The sequence below is a fragment of the Salvelinus namaycush genome, chromosome 12 (assembly GCF_016432855.1).
Source record: "Salvelinus namaycush isolate Seneca chromosome 12, SaNama_1.0, whole genome shotgun sequence".
Taxonomy (NCBI): domain Eukaryota; kingdom Metazoa; phylum Chordata; class Actinopteri; order Salmoniformes; family Salmonidae; genus Salvelinus; species Salvelinus namaycush.
This window is the reverse complement of record NC_052318.1, coordinates 10243930-10266132: the sequence shown is the minus strand read 5'-3', so window position 1 is coordinate 10266132 and position 22203 is coordinate 10243930. Positions and strand designations below refer to the sequence as shown.

General features: G+C 40.8%; 1 protein-coding gene and 1 long non-coding RNA gene across 4 annotated transcripts in view; one reads left to right on the top strand and one right to left on the bottom strand.

Annotated features, from left to right (window-relative positions):
* LOC120056878 (septin-8-A) overlaps window positions 1-11084 on the top strand; it is a 42964-nt gene extending 31880 nt beyond the window's left edge. Inside the window, exons 8-10 of one of the 3 annotated variants that reach the window (XM_039005135.1) lie at window positions 671-803; window positions 3342-3511; window positions 8978-11084. In XM_039005135.1, the coding sequence (XP_038861063.1) occupies window positions 671-803; window positions 3342-3511; window positions 8978-9140 (466 nt within the window). In that variant the 3' untranslated portion in view covers window positions 9141-11084. Of the gene's footprint in view, window positions 1-670; window positions 804-3341; window positions 3516-5457; window positions 6759-8977 lie in introns of those variants that run through there. The other 2 variants (XM_039005137.1, XM_039005136.1) reach the window with 2 other exon arrangements.
* On the bottom strand, window positions 10769-19255 carry LOC120056879. The gene is made up of 3 exons (XR_005477849.1): window positions 18269-19255; window positions 11219-11376; window positions 10769-11058 (listed from the first exon to the last, which is right to left on the bottom strand). It is a non-coding gene; the product is annotated as an uncharacterized LOC120056879 (long non-coding RNA).
* Window positions 19256-22203: the final 2948 nt, after the last annotated feature.

The window sequence follows — 22203 nt, the reverse complement described above, 5'->3', positions numbered from 1 at the left end:
GCGGCATAGGCAAGGTGCAATAGATGGTATAAAATACAGTATATACATGTGATATGAGTAATGTAAGATGTGTAAACATTATTAAAGTGGCATTGTTTAAAGTGACTAGTGATCCATTTATTAAAGTGTCCAGTGATTGGGTCTCAATGTAGGCAGCAGCCTCTCTGTGATAGTGATTAATGTTTAGCAGTCTGATGGCCTTGAAATTGAAAAACAGCTTCTATCTCTGTCCCAGCTTTGATGCACCTGTACTGACCTTGCCTTCTGGATGGTAACAGTGTGAACAGGCAGTGGCTCAGGTGGTTGTTGTCGATTATCTTTTTGGCCTTCCTGTGGCATCAGGTGCTGTAGGTGTCATGGAGGGCAGGTAGTTTGCCCCCGGTGATGCATTGTGTAGACCTGTTGCGACCTGTAGACCTGTTGCGGAGAAAGCGCTGTTGCGCTTTCTCCATCCCACTGTTTGTGTGGGTGGACCATTTCAGTTTTTCTGTGAAATTAACAATTAAGCTAGTCATATGTTACTGGGGAAGCGGACCAATTAATCTCAGAGTTCAGCATGTAAAGATGCTCTTTCTGTGAGTGATTTAAACCCTGTGTTAGTCAGAGGTGTACTGTAGTTAGGCTCAGATGTAGTAATCCATTTCTCTTTCTCTCTCTGCCCTGTCCACAGTCTCCAGGAGACCTATGAGGCCAAGAGGAAAGAGTTCATGGGAGACCTGCAGAAGAAAGAGGAGGAGATGCGACAGATGTTTGTCAACAAAGTGAAGGAGACTGAGGCAGAGCTGAAAGAGAAGGAGAGAGAGGTGAGGGTGTGGCTGCTGGCTGGGAATGGGGGATTGTGGGGGGTGAAGTATTTCAGTAAATGGGTTTGCTGCCTTATTGAGGATTCAGTTCCATATACTGTAAATATGTCAGTGGTGTGCATACAGGTAACTGCCAAAATAATGGGAACATTATTTTGGCAGTAAATGAGGGATACAAAGTATATTGAAAGCAGGTGCGGTTCCTGAGTTAAGTAATTAACATACCATCATGCTTAGGGTCATGTATAAAAATGCTGGGCAGGCCATTATTTTGGCCATCATGGCTATGCCCTCATCCACAGGGCACAAGTGGTCACGATGAGCATGAAAACGATGTAAACCATATGCCATGGACATCTCAGTCACCAGATCTCAAACCAATTGAACACTTATGGGAGATACTGGAGGGGCGCCTGAGACAGCGGCAGCTGAGACCACCATCAACAAAAACACAAAATTATGGAATTTCTTGTGTAAGAATCCCTCCAATAGAGTTCCAGACACTTGTAGAATGTATGGTAAGATACATTGAAGCTGTTCTGACTTGTGGTGGCCCAATGCCCTCTTAAGACGCTTTATGTTGGTGTTTCCTTTATTTTGTCAGTTACATGTAGATAAGGTGAGCTTGACATTGAAACATACACTGCCTTCAGAAAGTATTTTACACCTCTTGACTTTTTCCACATTTTGTTGTGCTACAGCCCGAATTTGAAGTTTATTATATTGAGATTTGGTGTCACTGATCTACACACAATACCCTATAACGTCAAAGTGGAGTTGTGTTTTTAGAAATGTTTATAAATTAATGCTGAAATGTCTTGGGTCAATAAGTATTCAACCCTTTTGTTTTGGCAAGGCCTAAATAAGTTCAGGAGTAAAAATGTGCTTAACAAGTCACATAAGTTGCATGGACTCACTATTAGCGGCGGCAGGTAGCCTAGTGGTTAGAGCATTGGGCCAGTAACCGAAAGGTTGCTGGATCAAATCCCCGAGATGACAAGGTAAAATTCTGTCGCTCTGCCCCTGAACAAGGGGAGGGCTGTCATTGTAAATCGAAATTTGTTCTTAAAACTGACTTTCCTAGTTAAATAAAGAGTACATTTAAAAAATATATATAATAATAAAAAAATTCATTTTGAATGACTACCTCATCTCTGTACCCCACACATATGTAAGGTAAGGTCACGTAGTGAGTGGTTCGCAATGAAGGTCACCAATTGGTAGAAGGGTCAAAAATAAAATAACAGACATTGACTATCCTTCTGTGCATGGTGAAGTTGTCAATTACACTTTGGATGGTGTATAAATACACCCGGTCACTACAAAGATTCAGGCATCCTTCCTAACTCAGTTTCCAGAGTGGAAGGAAACGTTCAGGGATTTCACCATGAAGCCAATGGTGACTTTAAAACAGTTAGAGTTTAATGGCTGTGATAGGAGAGAACTGAGGATGGATCAACAGCATTGAAGGAAGCCTGTACAGAACACACATATTCAAAAACATGTATCCTGTTTGCAATAAGGCACTAAAGTAATACTGCAAAAAAATGTGGCAAAATAAATGAACTTTTTGTCCTGAATAAAAAGCGTTATGTTTGTGGGGTCCCGAGTGGTGCAGCGGTCTAAGGCACTGCATCTCAGTGATTCCTGGTTTTATTCCAGAACCGGCTGTGATTGGGAGTCCCATGATGCGGTGGACAATTGGCCCAGTGTTGTCCAGGTTAGGGTTTGGCTGGGGTAGGTCATCATTGTAAATAAGAATCTGTTCTTGACTGAATTGCCTAGTTAAATAAAGGTGAAAAAAAAAAGGACAAGGGAGTTTTTTTTAAGGATTAAAATAAACGGAAAAGGGCTAATCACAGGCAAAATCCTAAAGGAAAACCTGGTTCAGTCTGCTTTCCAACAGACACTGGGAGACAAATTCACATTTCAGCAGGACAATAACCTAAAACACAAGGCCAAATATACAGTAGAGTTGCTTACCAAGATGACATTGAATGTTCCTGATTGGCCTAGTTAGTTTTGACTTAAATCGTCTTAAATCTATGGCAAGACTTGAAAATGGTTTTCTAGCAATGATCAACAACCAACTTGACAGAGCATGAATAATTTTTTAAAGAATAATGGGCAAATATTGTACAATCCAGTGGTGCAAAGCTCTTAAAGACGTACAGCTGTAATTGCAGCCAAATGTGATTCTAACATGTCTTGACTCAGGAGGTTGAACATTTATCTAATCAAGATATGAGTTTTATTTTCTGTCAATAAAAAATAAAGTAAATTTTTCTGCCACTTTGACATGAGTATTTTGTGTAGATCGTTGATTAAAAAAAGTCAATTAAATCCATTTTAATCACACTTTGTAACACAGGAAAATGTGGAAAAAGTCAAGGAGTGTGAATACTTTCTGAAGGCACTGTACATACAGTCAAATGTAACAGTGCATGTTCATACCTGTGCAGAACTTTCAATATGTGATTGGATTGTGGATTAGGTTTTAGCTCTTGGCCTGATAGCATCTCTTTCTGCCGCTATCAGTTACACAACAAGTTTGAGCAGCTGAAGCACATGCACCAGGAGGAGAAGAGGAAGGTGGAGGAGAAGAGGCGAGACCTGGAGGAGGAAATGAATGCCTTCAACCGCAGGAAGGTGGCAGCTGAGACATTGTCCTTAGCCCAGCCACTCAAGAAGGACAAGGACAAAAAAAAGTAAGTGCTTTCCATTCATCTCTTTTCATCTCCCTCCCTCTATTCCTCCCAAACCTCAACCTCTCTTACGTTAGTTTAGCTTTCACATCCTTTTTCCCCAAGAGGCGTGAATTGAGATCGCAGGGAGTAGTGGATTGACTTAAACTATGTGAGAAGCAGAAGCTGTAAAGAGCTGGCTGAGTCCATGTCCGGATTATATGTAGTATTCTTCTCTGCTCCCCCTGAGTTCCATACCAGGATGCAGTGTTTGTTGTATACTGAAATAGAGTTATGTGAATATGAGCAGATGTGGAAAATACCTCGACTTTGCAGCTCCTGGTTGGGAGAGGCAGGTTCTCTGTGAGGCAGTCACATAAATGTTTTAGCTTCAACAGGCAACATCTAGTAGTGGATAATACAATGTGGTGTACCTAATAAACTGGCCACAGTGTTTTATGTACACTATATTTACAAGTATGTGGACTTCCTTTCAAATTAATGGATTCGGCTATGTCAGCCACACCAGTTGCTGACAGGTGTATAAAATCTAGCACAAAGCCATGCAATCTCCATAGCTAAACATTGGCAGTAGAATGGCCCGTACTGAAGAGCTCAGTGACTTTCAACTTGGCACTGTCATAAGATGCCACCTTTCCAACAAGTCAGTTTGTCACATTTCTGGCCTGCTCGAGACGCACCGGTCATTTGTAAGGGCTGTTATTGTGAAGTGGAAACTTCTAGGAGGAACAGCGGCTCAGCCGTGAAGTGATAGGCCACACAACAGGACCGCTGTTCTCGGTTGCAACACTGACTACCGAGTTCCAAACTGCCGCTGGAAGCAACATCAGCACAAGAAATGTTTGTTGGGAGCTTTGTGAGCAGCCGCTCACAATGCGCAATGTCAAACGTTGGCTGGAGTGGCGTAAAGCTCACCGCAATTGGACTCTAGAGCAGTGGAAACGTGTTCTCTGGAGTGATGAATCACGCTACCTGCCCCAATGCATAGTGCCAACTGTACCGTTTGGTGGAGGGGGAATAATGGTCTGGGGCTGTTGGTCATGGTTCGGGCTAGGCCCCCTTAGTTCCAGTAAAGGGAAATCTTTACCCTTCAGCATACAATGACATTCTAGATGATTCTGTTTGGGGAAGGCCTTTTCCTGTTTCAGCATCACAATGCCCCAGTGCACGAAGCGAGGTCCATACAGAAGTGGTTTGTCGAGATTGGTGTAGAAGAACTTGGCTGGCCTGCACAGAGCCCTGACCTCAACCCCATCGAACACCTTTGGGATGAATTGGAACGCCGACTGTGAGCCAGGACTAATCGCCCAACATCAGTGCCCGACCTCACTAATGCTCTTGTGGCTGAATGGAAGCATATTCCCACATCTAGGGGAAAACCTTCCCAGAACAGTGGAGGCTGTGATAGCAGCAAATGGCAGACCAACTCCATATTAATGCCAAAGATTTTGGAATGAGATGTTCGACGAGCAGGTGTCTGCATACTTTGGGCCATGTAGTGTATGTGCATGGGCAGTTAGTGTATGTGTGTATGTAGTGTATGTGCATTGGGGTGAGTCTGACAGATTCTGTAGTTCCAGAGGTAGTGCTTGGATTTTTTAAACTACATTATTGTAGGCCAAAGGAATGTTTAGTTGAGAAACCCCATTTTCATGTTAGAACTTTACATTTACAGTGCTATAAAAAGTGTTTTTCTTCACAATGGGTTTGAAGGGCTCTCTCCCTTGACAGCTCTGAGAATTGCCACTCTTTCATTTATTCTGCTGTCTTGAAGTTATGATCCTCTGAGGGACAATCCACTTATTTTCTCTATTCTTTCATTATACTTTACCTTCATGAAGTCAGACATTTTGCTGAAAGAATGTGAATGTGGTATGCATTTTCACTGCAGTGTTTTCGTTCACTTTATTTTGTCATTGTTTGTCATTTCCTTTGTCATTTTCTTTCAGTTAATATATGGGCCCAAGCCAACCATGGATTTGTCTTCCATCATCATAGCGACGTCAACGTTTTTTTATTTTTTTTATACATTCCTTCATGACATTGTGCACATGGACCAAAGATGCTGATGGGACAGGATATGAAGAGATTGAGCGAGAGAGAGCTGACTCGCTGAGTGGCCATTCCCTTCTAGGATCATTCATGTTATGATTTGTCTTTTTTTTTAATACATTTTGTTCGTTTTTTTACGCTATCTGACGTTAGACAGTGGCCATACACCAGTGTTCCGCTATCTGACGTTAGACAGTGGCCGTACACCAGTGTTCCGCTATCTGACGTTAGACAGTGGCCGTACACCAGTGTTCCGCTATCTGACGTTAGACAGTGGCCGTACACCAGTGTTCCGCTATCTGACGTTAGACAGTGGCCGTACACCAGTGTTCCGCTATCTGACGTTAGACAGTGGCCGTACACCAGTGTTCCGCTATCTGACGTTAGACAGTGGCCGTACACCAGTGTTCCGCTATCTGACGTTAGACAGTGGCCGTACACCAGTGTTCCGCTATCTGACGTTAGACAGTGGCCGTACACCAGTGTTCCGCTATCTGACGTTAGACAGTGGCCATACACCAGTGTTCCGCTATCTGACGTTAGACAGTGGCCATACACCAGTGTTCTGCTATCTGACGTTAGACAGTGGGCTTACACCAGTGTTCCGCTATCTGACGTTAGACAGTGGCCGTACACCAGTGTTCTGCTATCTGACGTTAGACAGTGGGCTTACACCAGTGTTCCGCTATCTGACGTTAGACAGTGGGCATACACCAGTGTTCCGCTATCTGACGTTAGACAGTGGCCGTACACCAGTGTTCCGCTATCTGACGTTAGACAGTGGCCATACACCAGTGTTCTGCTATCTGACGTTAGACAGTGGCCGTACACCAGTGTTCCGCTATCTGACGTTAGACAGTGGCCATACACCAGTGTTCCGCTATCTGACGTTAGACAGTGGCCATACACCAGTGTTCTGCTATCTGACGTTAGACAGTGGGCTTACACCTTATAGAGTGGGGTCTGAATTCTGCGCCAAACTAGGCCAGACCTTAGTCATGAATAGTAATAACAAAACTGATATAAGTACAATACCTGTATATTTATATTTTTGCAAACACGTAAATGTAGGTACCATCGAGTAAACTAGTCCTATAAAATATACAATAAATACTGGTGCTGTTTTATATTCATCCAGAAACATGTATGTGAATATTTTGAGCTTACTTGGCTTTATTAAAATGTATATGATAAAGCACATAATGCTGTATGTTTGTGATGTACCATAAGCCATTGACGTGAGTAGTCAGTTTACACTACCCATATGCAATGCAGCGTCTAATAGAGGCCACGACTTACAGTAGAAATGTTTACATCGAAAGACTAGAAGAAAGATGTACTCACTTTTTATTGGAAATGAATGCAAGCCCTCGCCTTGGATGTGTCCCTATCCCATGATTTATTTGATTGTTAAGAGAACTAGTGTGTAGTTCGAGAGAGACGCCAGCTGTTGTTTTTGCACACCTGCTCAATACCCCCTTTGAGAAGTTGTTCATTAGGTAAGTTTAGGCCAATAGAAATGGAGAGCTCATGGTATCCATGCAGTAAGGATTAGCCCTCTGGTTTTAACCTTGACCTTTTGGGAAATGGGCCCTGACCAATGGTTGAAAGAGGATGTTACTCTGTGCTCTACCCCACCACATGCTGACCTCTGCAGTGGGTTAGCCTTCAGCTGCTGGGTGAGGTTCGTGCTGTGCCATCCAGACAGTTACAGCTACCTGATGACCCTGTCATACTTTCTTTTAACCACTTCATTTGAAAATTATAATCTGTTAGGCCTTTATGAGCAAATGTCAATTTAATCCGAAGGCTTTTGTTGGCATAACTCCATGTAATTTGCTTTAAGCTGCTGCCTTTTCAAATCACAAGTTGCATTATGATGGGATGAAAGCTGTGCTTTGTACATGTCTAATTGGATTGGGAGGGCGAACATTTATTTACTGGATTGGGAGGGGGAACATTGGGGGTGGGGGACTTCAGTATTGTTGTCCCCGCTGACCTCCAGAGCCAACACTTCATTGTATAGGCACCTAAAACATCGTAGAACTTGTCTCCCGGTCTGCCTGAGTCCCAGTCTCCCTGCAGGCCCCCTCATCATCCTGGTGCTGCTTGGTCATATTAAAATATGTACACTGCTTTGGCTGGCAGGGAGAACTCCAGGCTGGTGAGGTACTGTATTATTTGTCAACCATCTCCTTGCAGTGGATGCTCTGAATCTGGCGCAGAAAAACAAACATCACAAGTGATTTTGTCAAATGAAAACACATTATGACAGATGTAGTCAATTGTGTGTGGGTTCCATGTTTTAAACTCAACTGTAAAAAATAATAAAATAAATTGATAGACATACAGTATGTTATGAACCAACCAGGAACATAGACAGACCTGTCTTATTGATAAAGTGAGAACAAAGGTGTTATTGTGAACTGAATATATATATACACACAGTACCAGTCAAAAGTTTGGACACAGCTACTCATTCAAGGGCTTTTCTTTATTTTTACTATTTTCTACATTGTAGAATAATAGTGAAGACATCAAAACAACACATATGGAATAATGTAGTAACCAAGAAAGTGTTAAACAAATAAAAGAAACAAGCATTTATTTGGGCTGCAATCTGAGGCTGGTAACTCTAATGAACTGATCCTCTGCAGCAGAGGTAACTCTGGGTCTTCATTTCCTGTGGCGGTCCTCATGAGAGCCAGTTTCATCACAGCGCTTGATGGTTTTTGCGACTGCACTCGAAGAAACTTTCAAAGTTCTTGACATGATTGACTGACCTTCATGTCTTAAAGTAATGATGGACTGTCATTTCTCTTTGCTTATTTGAGCTGTTCTTGACATAATGTGGAGTTGGTCTTTTACCAAATATGGCTATCTTCTGTATACCACCCCTACCTTGTCACAACAACTGATTGACTCAAACGCATTAAGAAGGAAATAAATTCCAGACATTAACTTTTAATAAGGAACACCTGTTAACTGAAATGCCTTCCCGGTGACTACCTCATGAAGCTGCTTGAGAGAATGCCAAGAGTGTGCAAAGCTGTCATCAAGGCAAAGGGTGGGTACTTTGAAGAATCTCAAATATATTTTGATTTGTTTAACACTTTCTTGGTTACTGTGTTATTTCATAGTATTGATGTCTTCACTATTATTCTACAATGTAGAAAATAGTAAAAATAAAGAAAAACACTGGAATGAGTAAGTTTGGACAAACTGGTACTGTATAAATACTTTACCTCTAACATACTTTCCTAATATTTACTTACATGAGCACCAACTTGGTCAAATAATTACACAGCAAACACTAAAGCACAACACCAAACAGTCTCAAGCGTTTTGAACAGTGTGAGGGGTGGCGATAGCGGCAAAGAGAGGCGTTGTGTGTCTTACCTGTGTTTTCGTCAGCAGATCGGTGAAGACGGAGAACCAGTCTGGGGTGAGTCTCTCCAAATCCAAGGTAATGATGGCCAAGGCCAGTGTGGAGCCTTTGAAATGCGACAGCTGGTGGCAGGCCATACAGTGCTGCACCTGCCTGGTCCACAATGCCACCTGGAAGCAAGGCCTCTTCTGAGTCTCAGCACCCATGGTGGGGATGACTAGAGATCAACAGGGCATGGTACTGCAATCATACAGAAAAATGGAGACCAAAATTATTACATATCCACCCACCGTTTAATTCATTCAATCATCACCAATTCATATCGATCATGGACAATTTTCCACTTCTTCCCTTTACCAGCCATTCCCATATTACATTGCAATCTTAGTACCCCCCCCCCCCCCAATGTGTTACGGTGGAAAGTATGTGCCAACATCCCTATAGATAGTACCCATTGTGGTTTGAAAGACAATGGAGACATGACTACATCAAATCAAATTTTATTGGTTGCATACACTTTATTTAAGTTCAATTTAAGGTACATTTTCAGGGGAATGTAATTGTGAAATACTTATTGTTGGAAAGTATTTATTTGAAAAGTATTAAGAGGACATTTATTTGTATTTTACTAGAATTTTTTTTATGTATCATGTTTCTTTTTTTAAATTCTACAATACTTTTTGTATTTTGTAATAATATGACCTATTGTGAGCTAGGACAATATGGGATAGTTCTTATGGATTACACTATAATCTACACACAACTAACTGGTGTTCATCAACCTCTGAAATATTTTAGTATTCAGCGCAATGTTATGTTGTTATAATTTGAGTACATTTTTCCTTTGGCCCTGGTTTGAAACAACACTAAACACTAATTCACACAGACAGAATTATTCTCCAGAGTGTTTTTGCCAATGGTTGTGGTTTGTGAAGATAACATTGCAGAGACGTCTTACATTAAAACAAAGAAAGATTTAAGATGGATAACTATTACTAAAGGATGAAATATGTCTGGTAGTGCAATTAGTATTTAACGCTTATTTGACTTCCAGTTTGTAGTGTGTAGTATAAAGTATGGATCTTTCCAAGAAGTCAAACTCCAGTGTGCCAAATCTGCAAATATGCAGCATGGAATTTAACTACACTAAATGTGCATACCTGAAGGCATGGTAATATTCCAGTTCATCTAGGCCAGTGGTATTTTAAGTCTGGGTCGTGACCGCAGGGGGAACTGCAGTGGGGTTGCCAAAATGATGATATATATTTTTTTTTGATCAAAAAACTAAGAGTACAGATTATTGTATGGGACAATATACAAATGTTTTAGAGAAAGATAATTAGAAAAATGCTATTTTATTTAGTAAATATATTCATTGATTTCTTTTCATTTTGATAAGAGATGAAAATGTAATGCATTATTGGTTGATTTGGTTGATATTGGTTGATATAAAAATCGGAATATACCGATTTTAAGGTCGTGTCATTAGATATGGGGTGGGTTTGCAAGTCATTCTTAGAGAAAAAAAAATGGGGTCCCTAGAAATTCTGGCTGAAAAAAATGGGGTTCTCACTGAAAAAGTTTGAATACCACTGATCTAGGTTTTGCGTTTTGTTAAGATTGTACTTGGGAGTGGGTTAGACAAATTCTATATCAAATGGCTCTCCCTTTGTTAGCAACCAGGGTTCTACTTTACAGTCAGATAAGTGCCTTGGCCTAATCTATGATCTACAGAGCACTTAATCCCCATGTTTTAGATGACAGCTTTCCAATGGTGTCAAGTGTGGACAGAGACATATCACAGGGGGGCACAAGTCAAATCAATGCACAATTTATAGGACCAATACTCCAAGGGGGGGAGAAGTTAACAATGGACATCTTTGACGAGATGAAGTGTGTGTGTCCCTTGTGCTTTTCTACTGCTGTGTGAGCCCGTCAAAGCAGCGAGGACGTTTTAACGGCTACTTACCATGCAAAGGAAGTCGATTGGTGTCGTGTCGTACAGGTCCCAGTTCAGCTCATCTAGTATAAAACTCTCCATGCAAAGAATCTCAGCTATTGAAAAGTTGCATCCGCTCTGCACAACAAGGTCCTTGACTGACCCAATCACCTGCTTCAACAGACAGCAACAAGGAAGCCAATAAATGTATTGTATTAAACAAACATTGTGTTGTTTTTTGATCGATTATAAGAAAGAATACACGTTCTGTGTTCACTATGTTAAATTATGTTTTGATGTTAAATTTACAAGAGATAAAAAAAAATCCCACCTCATCCTCCTTGTAGATTCTAATCTTAAAGACTGGCACTTTACAGCTGCGCCTAACCCTGACCAGTGCACCCTCCAATAAAGCCATCAAAACGTTGCTTCTCTGAAGCTCCTGGGTTCTTCAACGTGACGTTGGTGCTGGCCAGGCTTCTCCACCACCTGAGGGACACAGTTTAGTGTTACAGGCCATGACATTTACAATGAGATTATGATATGCGTCACAGAGTAGCTAAACACGATTGAAGATTTCAAAAAATCATAGGCTACATTGAAAATCCACGTCATTGATACTTTGTAACAAAACAAAACCCTGTATGAAATGTATTAGGTTACAGTGTCCAATCAAAAATACCACTAGTATTTGTTTTCTTCCTCGCAAAAGGTTAATCTTGTCACTTGTCCCACGCTGGAAATTTCAAATTTGGATAGAGTGAATACACAATTCTAAACACCTGATTTCTGAACAGAACATACCCACTGAATGGATTGTGGATAAGGGCCGAAGTGTTTTGTCAACAGTGTAGCTACAAGCTCATAAAGCGCTCCATTGATGGATTGAATACAGGAAATCAAGAAATACGCGTTATATTTTTGTAAACAATGCACGCCATTTTCTGCTTTTTTTGCGCGCGGTGTACAAAAACATTGCACATTTTTACAATTTTAAAGTAATTTACTCTAAGTTCTGCGCAAAGCTACTTTGGCTTGTTATGCACAAAACAGAACACACAATATGGGTGGGATAGTGAGCAGCTGGTCGCAGCTACAGCCAATTATTGCATGCTGAGCTCTTTCTACCTATTTCTTCAATCAATCAGTCTTCCTACCTCTTCCTTTTAAAATGCAGGTATGTTATTCTTTGACAACAGGCGTATTTATGTTCAGGTTTGAATCTTCCATGTTTACCATAGCACAATTATTAAATCAAACAAGATGGAATGTTGTCAGTAAAATATTGCAGGATAGCTCATACTTAATTCCATGCAGTCTTATACGGACAATTAAACACAAAAAAACGGTATAAACACGGGAAAAATACATAAAGCCACCACAATAAGAGATAACCTAAATCCAGCCCCTGACTCTGCCTACCTTTTCGTCATGTCGGGGTCAAAGATACGAGATCCGTTATATAAAACGGTCGAGCCTCCACCGAAAATTGACCTACAAAATGTACTGTAATAATAAGTATCAAATAGAATATTATTTGAACTACTTTTTGTATGTGCAGGAAATCAAGTTATTATTCTGAACATTGTTTTCAAACAATGAAACCTAAAGCAGGTTGTTTTCCTTCAGCACTCTTGAGAGTACAGAAAATGGGGACATTACATTATAAAGGGGCCTACAGTGGGCAGTAGGCTATGCTTACCTGCTTTGGTTGTTCTCCCTCAACCACTATTCTGAAATTACAACCATTTTGTATTATTTAGATTCACAGGAATACAACACAAAACAACTGCTTAGGCTTAGATGCAAGCATATAAATGTTGAGTGTTCGGCTACTGCATAGGATGGAAATAATTTGACCATCTACAGACATGGCATAGATCAGTGATACCACAAAACAAGTAGGCCTAATAGCACTTTTGCAGAAATGCTGACAATGCATATTTCCCATCGATAACATGGCTTTACATGACAGTCAGTACTTTCGGTGAATAGGTCTTCTTCCCACGCTCATCTCTGGATATCCTCACAAAACACCCACTGACACTGATAAGTTGCGGTAGTTGAGGTCAGCCTTGAATATGATAAGACAATATATACACTTCCGCTCAAATGTTTGGGGTCACTTAGAAATGTCCTTGTTATCCATGAAAACATACATGAAATGAATTGCAAAATGAATAGGAAATATAGTCAAGATGTTGACAAGGTTATAAGTAATGATTTTTAATTGAAATAGTAATGGGGTCTTTTAAACTTTGCTTTCGTCAAAGAATCCTCCATTTGCAGCAATTGCAGCCTTGCAGACCTTTGGCATTCTAGTTGTCAATTTGTTGAAGTAATCTGAAGAGATTTAACCCCATGCTTCCTGAAGCATCTCCCACAAGTTGGATTGGCTTGACGGGCACTTCTTACATACCATATGGTCATGCTGCTCCCACAACATCTCAATAGGGTTGAGATCCGGTGACTGTGCTGGCCACGCCATTATAGACAGAATACCAGCTGACTGCTTCTTCCCTAAATAGTTATTGCATATTTTGGAGCTGTGCTTTGGGTCAATGTCCTGTTGTAGGAGGAAATTGGCTCCAATTAAGCACCGTCCACAGGGTATGGCATGGTGTTGCTAAATGGAGTGATAGCCTTCCTCCTTCAATATCCTTTTTACCCTGTACAAATCTACCACTTTACCACCACCAAAGCACCCCAAGACCATCACATTGCCTCCACCATGCTTGACAGATGGCGTCAAGCACTCCTCCAGCATCTTTTAATTTTTTCTGCGTCTCACGAATGTTCTTCTTTGTGATCCGAACACCTCAAACTTAGATTCGTCTGTCAATAACACTTTCATCCAATCTTCCTCTGTCCAGTGTCTGTGTTCTTTTGCCCATCTTAATATTTTATTTTTATTGGCCAGTCTGAGATATGGCTTTTTCTTTGCAACTCTGCCTAGAAGGCCAGCCTCCCGGAGTCGCCTCTTCACTGTTGACGTTGAGACCGGTGTTTTGCTGGTACTATTTAATAAAGCTGCCAGATGAAGACTTGTGAGGCTTCTGTTTCTCAAACTAGACACTAATGTACTTGTCCTCTTGCTCAGTTGTGCACCGGGGCCTCCCACTCCTCTTTCTATTCTGGTTAGGGCCAGTTTGCACTGTTCTGTGAAGGGAGTAGCACACAACGTTGTACGAGATCTTCAGTTTTTTGGCAACGTCTCACATGGTATAGCCTTCATTTCTCAGAACAAGAATAGACTGACGAGTTTCAGAAGAAAGTCCTTTGTTTCTGGCCATTTTGAGCCTGTAATCAAACCCACAAATGCTGATGCTCCAGATACTCAAGTAGTCTGAAAAAAGAAGGCCAGTTTTATTGCTTCTTTAATTAGCACAACAGTTTTCAGCTGTGCTAACATAATTGAAAGAGTGTTTTCTAATGATCAATTAACCTTTTAAAATGATAAACTTGGATTAGCTAACACAATGTGCCATTGGAACACAGGAGTGATGGTTGCTGATAATGGGCCTCTGTACGTCTATGTAGATATTCCATTAAACAAATCAGCCGTTTCCAGCTACAATAGTCATTTACAACATTAATAATGTCTACACTGTATTTCTGATCAATTTTATGTTATTTTAATGGACCAAAAATGTGCTTTTTTTTTCAAAAACAAGGACATTTCTAAGTGACCCCAAACTTTTGAGTGGTAGTGGACATATCCATCGATCCATCGATCTATCGTTCTGCCTTTTCACACAGTGTACCAACACAACAGACAGAATAGCTGATAATGTATATTTTCCAGCAACACACTGTATTTGGCATAATTGTAAACTTGGAACGTGAAATCTGAATCTGGTCCTTCTCACAGCAAAACGTCTCAATTTATTTTCTGTTGATAAACAATTATTTTATTAGATAGACAAGATTGTCTCAGTCACATTCACACTGTTTATGTTCCTTTTACTCCTTCGCTCTGATAAAAACAGTAAAATATTAAGTGTTTGTGTTGAGAGCATCACATGACTGTAATCAAAGAAATGTAAGCCTAGCTACTATGATCTCAGAAAGGTTACCCATTTGTCAGGTCAGAGCTTCTATGTTGGTAACAGGTCTGACTGATGGCTCCAAAATAATTTACTCACAGGCTGGTAAGTATTTACAATGCCTCCCCCAGGGCCCATACACCTCATACATCACTCTTAACCATGAAACTGAAACAAGTTTATACCTCGAACCACAGTTGGTGGCACAGTTCTCTCTGGTGGTATTTGTTCTCTTTGGTTAACTCCCCAAATAAAATGTGCTTTACGATATGAGGGATATCAATGAATCAATGGCCCTCAATGAAGGATATCAATAGACACAATTTTGTTACATTTTAGACATTATTTTGTAAAAGAAAGGTGCATTGACGTTAATACTATATGTTACAACAAATACATGATTTAGTTGCGTGTAAAGACTGTTTCACATGCGTTGGAGAACATACTACTCGTGGATACTGAATAATAACGTTTTCATTGTCTGTATTTAGTGTACAAAACATATGTTCTTTCTTTTTAGTTTCAAGCTATTGTTGGGTTTGATCTCTGATGTCAGTGAGGTTTAGTATCCGGCTGCTTTTGTTCTGTTTTCATCACCCCACCACACCTTAGTATACTAGGTAACAGCAATGCATTTGCTGTTGTGCTACCTACTGTATCAATCCATCAAGATAACCTTAGGAAGAAACAAAGAAGGAAAAAGAAGTTAGCGCAAATAGATGAATGATTTATATTTACCATTTGTCTTGTGTAATTTTCACTGTTAATTATATTAATCGGACGATAATAAAGGTTATGGACAATATTAAATGGATAGTTCACCCAAATTACAAAATTTCATTTTTGTTGCCTTGTAAGGAGTCCATGGACAAAGACAGTGTAGTCCACACTTTCGGTTGGTATATGTAGCCATTGCCACTATTGGCTAACATTTTCCAACCAACCAATGTAGTCAATGTACCCTTGGGCCTGGCTCCACTAGCGGGCAAAAGGTGGCTTAGCCCCCTCAGCTGAAACTTATGCCCCTTCACTTTTAGTTTTATGTCCCTATATAAAGATAGAAAAAAAGTTTAAATGATTGAATGACAGGTTGGCACAAAATCTGTATCTCCGCTGCGCTGTGTCAGCACATGCCGTGTGTCAGCACAATTGATAGAGCTCACCACGGTGTGTGTAGGAGGGCTATGGAAAGCCACTGGGGCGGTTAGGTATGACTCCTTGGGTTTCCATAAAAAGCGGGGAAAAAACGCTTCTCGTCTGTGGTAAGTGAATTACGTGATACGATTCCGTCTGTAATAGTTGATTTTGATTTATAAGGCCGGGGTCAAGTTTACCATTGAAGTTGCTTCACTCAACTCTGCCTCACGCCACACCACTACAGAGCTTAGTTAGCTTCTTAGCTAGCTGTAAAAGTGTTAGTGTTATTAGCCTTAGCCTATTTAGATAGCTTTGACCATCTAATCTGCTGCTGCCACGATGGATATCAGAAATTTGCTTAGTCAAAGTATTCAAACAAAGCCAAATGAGAAGGGGACACCTGGCTACTGTGTCAGTGGTTGTTAAAAGTTGTGACAGCATTGTAAAGTTCCTCTGTAACATCAAATGCATGCGCAACATCTAACAACACAAGCAAGACTCGAGGATACAGGGCTGCTGAAGGCGGTGATGGGGAAAGTTGTACAACTGAATGCATTCAACTGAAATGTGTCTTCCGCATTTTTTAATTTTTTTAATATTTTTTATTTTACCTTTATTTAACTAGGCAAGTCAGTTAAGAATAAATTATAATTTTCAATGACGACCTAGGAACAGTGGGTTAACTGCCTTGTTCAGGGGCAGAACAACAGATTTTTACCTTGTCAGCTCGGGGATTCGATTTTGCAACCTTTCGGTTACTAGTCCAACGCTTTAAACACTAGGCTCCCTGCCGCCCCATTTAACCCAACCCTCTGAATCAGAGAGGTTTGGGGGGCTGCCATAATCAGGGGCGCTGCCAGGGATTTTAGGCCCCATGAAAATATATAACATTGTGCCCCACCACCACAGGCCACACCAATCCTGCGTACCGTAACTGCTGTAACCACACACCTCCAGAACCCAATCGAGCCATTCAAAGCTTTAAATAACTCTACCTTTGCAGGCTTGCAACTCTCTTGTCGTCCAATATTTACCGTAGGATATTTACTGACAGTGAGCTGTGAAAATATAACACTGTGCAGACATGCATGCAACATTCTGCACACAGCGGAATTCACTATTTGATGCAAGACTGATACCCTCAATAAGAAATGTGCTAAAGGACATCTTTTACAGTCTAAATGTAATTTTAATGGTAAAATTCTCTAATGGAAAATTCTCTTAACATGAATAACTTAAAATAAATATAACTTAAATATACATTAACCTCTTCAATTAAAATAAATTAACATTATCATCTATAGAATGATATAACAAACTAAATAATAAAATCAGCAGCAGATTTAACTAAGTATACATACCAACTAGAAAATAAGCAGCTGTAAAAGTGGAAATGGAAAACAAAATGGAAATGAAAATGCCTGATGGTGGCTCTAGAGCAGGGGTGGGCAAACTTTTTGACTCGCGGGCCACAATGGGTTCTAAAATTTGACAGAGGGGCCGGGCCAGGAGCATTTGGAGGGAGTGTTTGGGCCGGATATACTAAAGCATTAAATGTAGTGTGTGCAAACCTCATAGCACAGTAAGAACACTACAACCCAATTTATTAACTGTCTTTCAAATGTGAAAAATAGCCCTTATCAGTTAATAAATTTGTCTCAAGGAATATGCAAGATATGGCATTTACATACTATTTCGCAGATACCGGGATGAGGAAATGTAAATAGATTAAAATAACATACGCACTGTGATTTATCAAGATTGCGTCTGTTTTTAATAAGTTTCTATCGAAGGTGCAAAGTTAAAGAAATCAACATTTATTGAAAAATGGAATCACTTTCAACATTCAAAACATATTATTACACAACGAAATACTCAAGCTCAATAATATCTACTTGTGTTAAACTCCGCAAAATCATGGATGGATTGTCCTGACCGCGCGCTCTACAAACTCGCCACGGACGCCCTCGCCTTCACGCGCAAACAGTACACGTGTATCGTTGCCAAGCACACAGACATAGGCTGTATTAAATATCCTACCTGCAGCTGAAAATTTAAATTTAAATTAAGAGCGATGTGCGGCGTGTTAATAAAGCTACTGTACCGCTGCTGTGCGTAAATGCGCATTGCTCTTAATTAAAAGACGCACTTCCAAACTTTTCATATGCATTTTTTCATAACACAGCAGAAAAACTCACCATTTCAGTGGGAACAGTGTTGTTGGTCTCCCTTTTTTGCCAGTGCATCAAAGTCTGGAGTTAGTTTTGTTGTGGCAATTCTCAGGACAGATCTGAGGTGTTGGTCAGTTAACTTGGATCTGTGATGGGCTTTGTTGATTTTCATGACGCTAAACGTCTGCTCACACACGTAGGTCGAGCCAAACAACACCAGCATCTTCTGCGCCGTCCTCCGGAGGTTTGGAAACGCGGTCTCGTTAAGTGAAGCGTAAAAGTCATTCAGTTTAAGAGACTTGAACTTCTCCTTTGAGACGGAGTCAGACTGAAGATCGATCAGTTCCAATTGCAGCTCCTGCGGTGCTGATTCGGGGTCTTGTGACAGGGGACAGGACACCAGTTGAAGTGACTTGTCAATTTTTTCAAAATCACAGAACCGACGGCAAAATTCTCTGTGCAGATCGTCCAGTGATTTGCAGTATTTCTTCGCATTTCGCTGACTATATCTTCGTCAATCAGTTCCACGCGGCGAGTCACTGTCCTGCGTGCTAAACTGATTTTTTCAAACTTGGCTTTGCTCTCCGGACACAAGAGACCTGCTGTCTCTACCATGCACTCTTTCAAAAACTCGCCTTCGGAGAAAGGCTTGCTAGCCTTTGCTAATTTGAATGCCAGCAAATAACTTGCCTTGGTACTTGACTCTTGAATTGCAGTTTGTCGGTGAAAAAAGTTCTGTTGACTCTGTAAATTAGCTGCCAACCTCTGAGCAGTAGCCGCCCGTTCTTGTGTTGACTGCTTGCTAGCATAGTTTGCATGCTTCGTGGCAAAGTGACGGCTGATATTGTACTCTTTGAAAACCGCAACAGCTTCTTGGCATATCAGACATACAGCCGTTGATCGGACTTCAGTGAAGAAGTATTTTGTTGTCCACTCCTTATTAAACACTCGGCATTCGCTGTCCACTTTCCTTCTCTTTGGTCCGCTCATTTTCACAGAAGGGCTTAATGGTGACGTGAAACGAAGTGAAAATTAAAGTGAAATAAAGAGAAATACGCGCCACTCCAACAACGGTCAATGTGTTTTGAGTGCGCCATCTATTGGGATAACGTGGGCATTGCAGGGAAAGGGGAAAAAAAGGAGGTTTTTACTATAATTTGGACAAGTTCGGCGGGCCGGATTAAAAAGCCTAACGGGCCGTATGTGGCCCGCGGGCCGTAGTTTGCCCATGTCTGCTCTAGAGGAAAGGTCAAGAGGTCACCAAATCAATAGGTTTCTTCCACTTGGGGTCTTGATTGTGCACAACAAATTTTATGGCAATCCAGGCATTACTTTGAGATATATCTTGTTCTCAGTCTGTTCTCTGTCTTGTTCTCAGCCTGTGGGCATCATGTGTGTAGTGATCCAGTATCCATAGCTATGCCATTTGACAGTTATCACTGGCCCTTGCTCAGCCTTACTCACAAAGAGCCCAGTGCCGAGCCTTCTTGCTAGCAAAGTCACTGATCAGCTTGTTTTTCTACTTCCCCACTTTGTCTGTCTCTTTCTGTGCACCTTCTCTCATTTGCTCCATCCTCATCGTCTGCATTGGTACTGCCGGCACTGTCTTTCACCTCTTCCTCCCCTTCCACACTCCTCCCTGACGGAACTGTATCAGGGTCCTGGCTCTGTAGACTGTACATGACACATATGATAATATATCCTATAATATAATAACATTTGTAATAACATCATAAACAAAATTTCAGTTACTACATTGTGTTGACTTAAATGAACTGCATGCACCACGGAAAAAATTTAACAGCACTGAATCCTGCAGAATATTGACCTAAATTACCTGCAGTTGCGTATCACCACCACTAGATGTCAATAAATGACCGTATTTCAGTCTGCATCAAAGCCATGGAGACATACCTTGGCCATATGACTTTAATTAAAGTATTATTTTAACATTGGCTGTCACAGTTGAAGTTGGAAGTTTACATACACTTAGGTTGGAGTCATTAAAACTAGTTTTTCAACCACTCCACAAATTTCTTGTTAATAAACTATAGTTTTGGCAAGTCGGTTAGGACATCTACTTTGTGCATGACACAAGTCATTTTTCCAACAATTATTTCGATACAGATTATTTCACTTATAATTCACTGTATCACAATTCCAGTGGGTCAGAAGTTTACATACACTAAGTTGACTGTGACTTTAAACAGCTTGGAAAATTCCAGAAAATGATATCATACCTTTAGAAGCTTCTGATAGGCTAATTGACATAATTTGAGTCAATTGGAGGTGTACCTGTGGATGTATTTCAAGGCCTACCTTCAAACTCAGTGCCTCTTTGCTTGACATCATGAGGGAAAATCAAAAGAAATCAGCCGACCTCAGAAAAAAAATTGGAGACCTCCAAAAGTCCGGTTCAACCTTGGGAGCAATTTCCAAACGCCTGAAGGTACCACGTTCATCTGTACAAACAATAGTACGCAAGTATAAACACCATAGGACCACTCAGCCGTCATACCGCTCAGGAAGGAGACGTGTTCTGTCTCCTAGAGATGAACGTACTTTGTGCGAAAAGTGCAAATCAATCCCAGAACAACAGCAAAGGACCTTGTGAAGATGCTGGAGGAAACAGGTACAAAGGTATGTATATCCACAGTAAAACAAGTTCTATATCGACATAACCTGAAAGGCCAGTCAGCAAGGAAGAAGCCACTGCTCCAAAATCACCATAAAAAAGCCAGACTACGGTTTGCAACTGCACATGGAGACAAAGATTGTACTTTTTGGAGAAATGTCCTCTGGTCTGATGAAACAAAAATAGAACTGTTTGGCCATAATGACCATTGTTTTGTTTGGAGGAAAAAGGGGGAGGCTTGCAAGCCGAAGAACACCATCTCAACCGTGAAGCACAGGAGTGGCAGCATCATGTTTTGAGGGTGCTTTGCTGCAGGAGGGACTGGTGCACTTCACAAACTAGATGGCATCATGAGGAAGGACAATTATGTGGATATATTGAAGCAACATCTCAAGACGTCATTCAGGGAAGTTAAAGCTTGGTCGCAAATGGGTCTTCCAAATGGACAATGACCCCAAGCATACTTCCAAAGTTGTGGCAAAATGGCTTAAGGACAACAAAGTCAAGGTATTGGAGTGGCCATCACAAAGCCCTGACCTCAAGCCTATAGAAAATTTGTGGTCAGAACTGAAAAAGCGTGTGCGAGCAAGGAGGCTTACAAACCTGACTCAGTTACACCAGCTCTGTCAGGAGGAATGGGCCAAAATTCACCCAACTTATTGTGGGAAGCTTGTGGAAGGCTACCCAAACCGTTTGACCCAAGTTAAGCAATTTAAAGGCAATTCTACCAAGTACTAATTGAGTGTATGTAAACTTCTGATCCACTGGGAATGTGATGAAAGAAAGAAATGTGGAAATAAATCATTTTCTCTACTATTATTCTGACATTTCACATTCTTAAAATAAAGTGGTGATCCTAACTGGCCTAAGCCAGGGAATTTTTACTAGGATTAAATGTCAGGAATTGTGAAAAACTGAGTTTACATGTATTTGGCTAAGACGTATGTAAACTTCTGACTTCAACTGTATACAGACTGAGTCACTCAATGCTTCAAACTGTCCAGGATCCAATGCAGTCTATAGGCTGTTTTTGTTTCCTATAATGATCATTCCAGAGGGCAATACAGAGGCTCTATAGGCTGTTTTTGTTTCCTATAATGATCATTCCAGAGGGCAATACAGAGGCTCTATAGGCTGTTTTTGTTTCTTATAATGATCATTACATAGGGCAATACAGAGCCTCTATAGGCTGTTTTTGTTTCCTATAATGATCATTACAGAGGGCAATACAGAGGCTCTATAGGCTGTTTTTGTTTCCTATAATGATCATTACAGAGGGCAATACAGAGGCTCTATAGGCTGTTTTTGTTTCCTATAATGATCATTA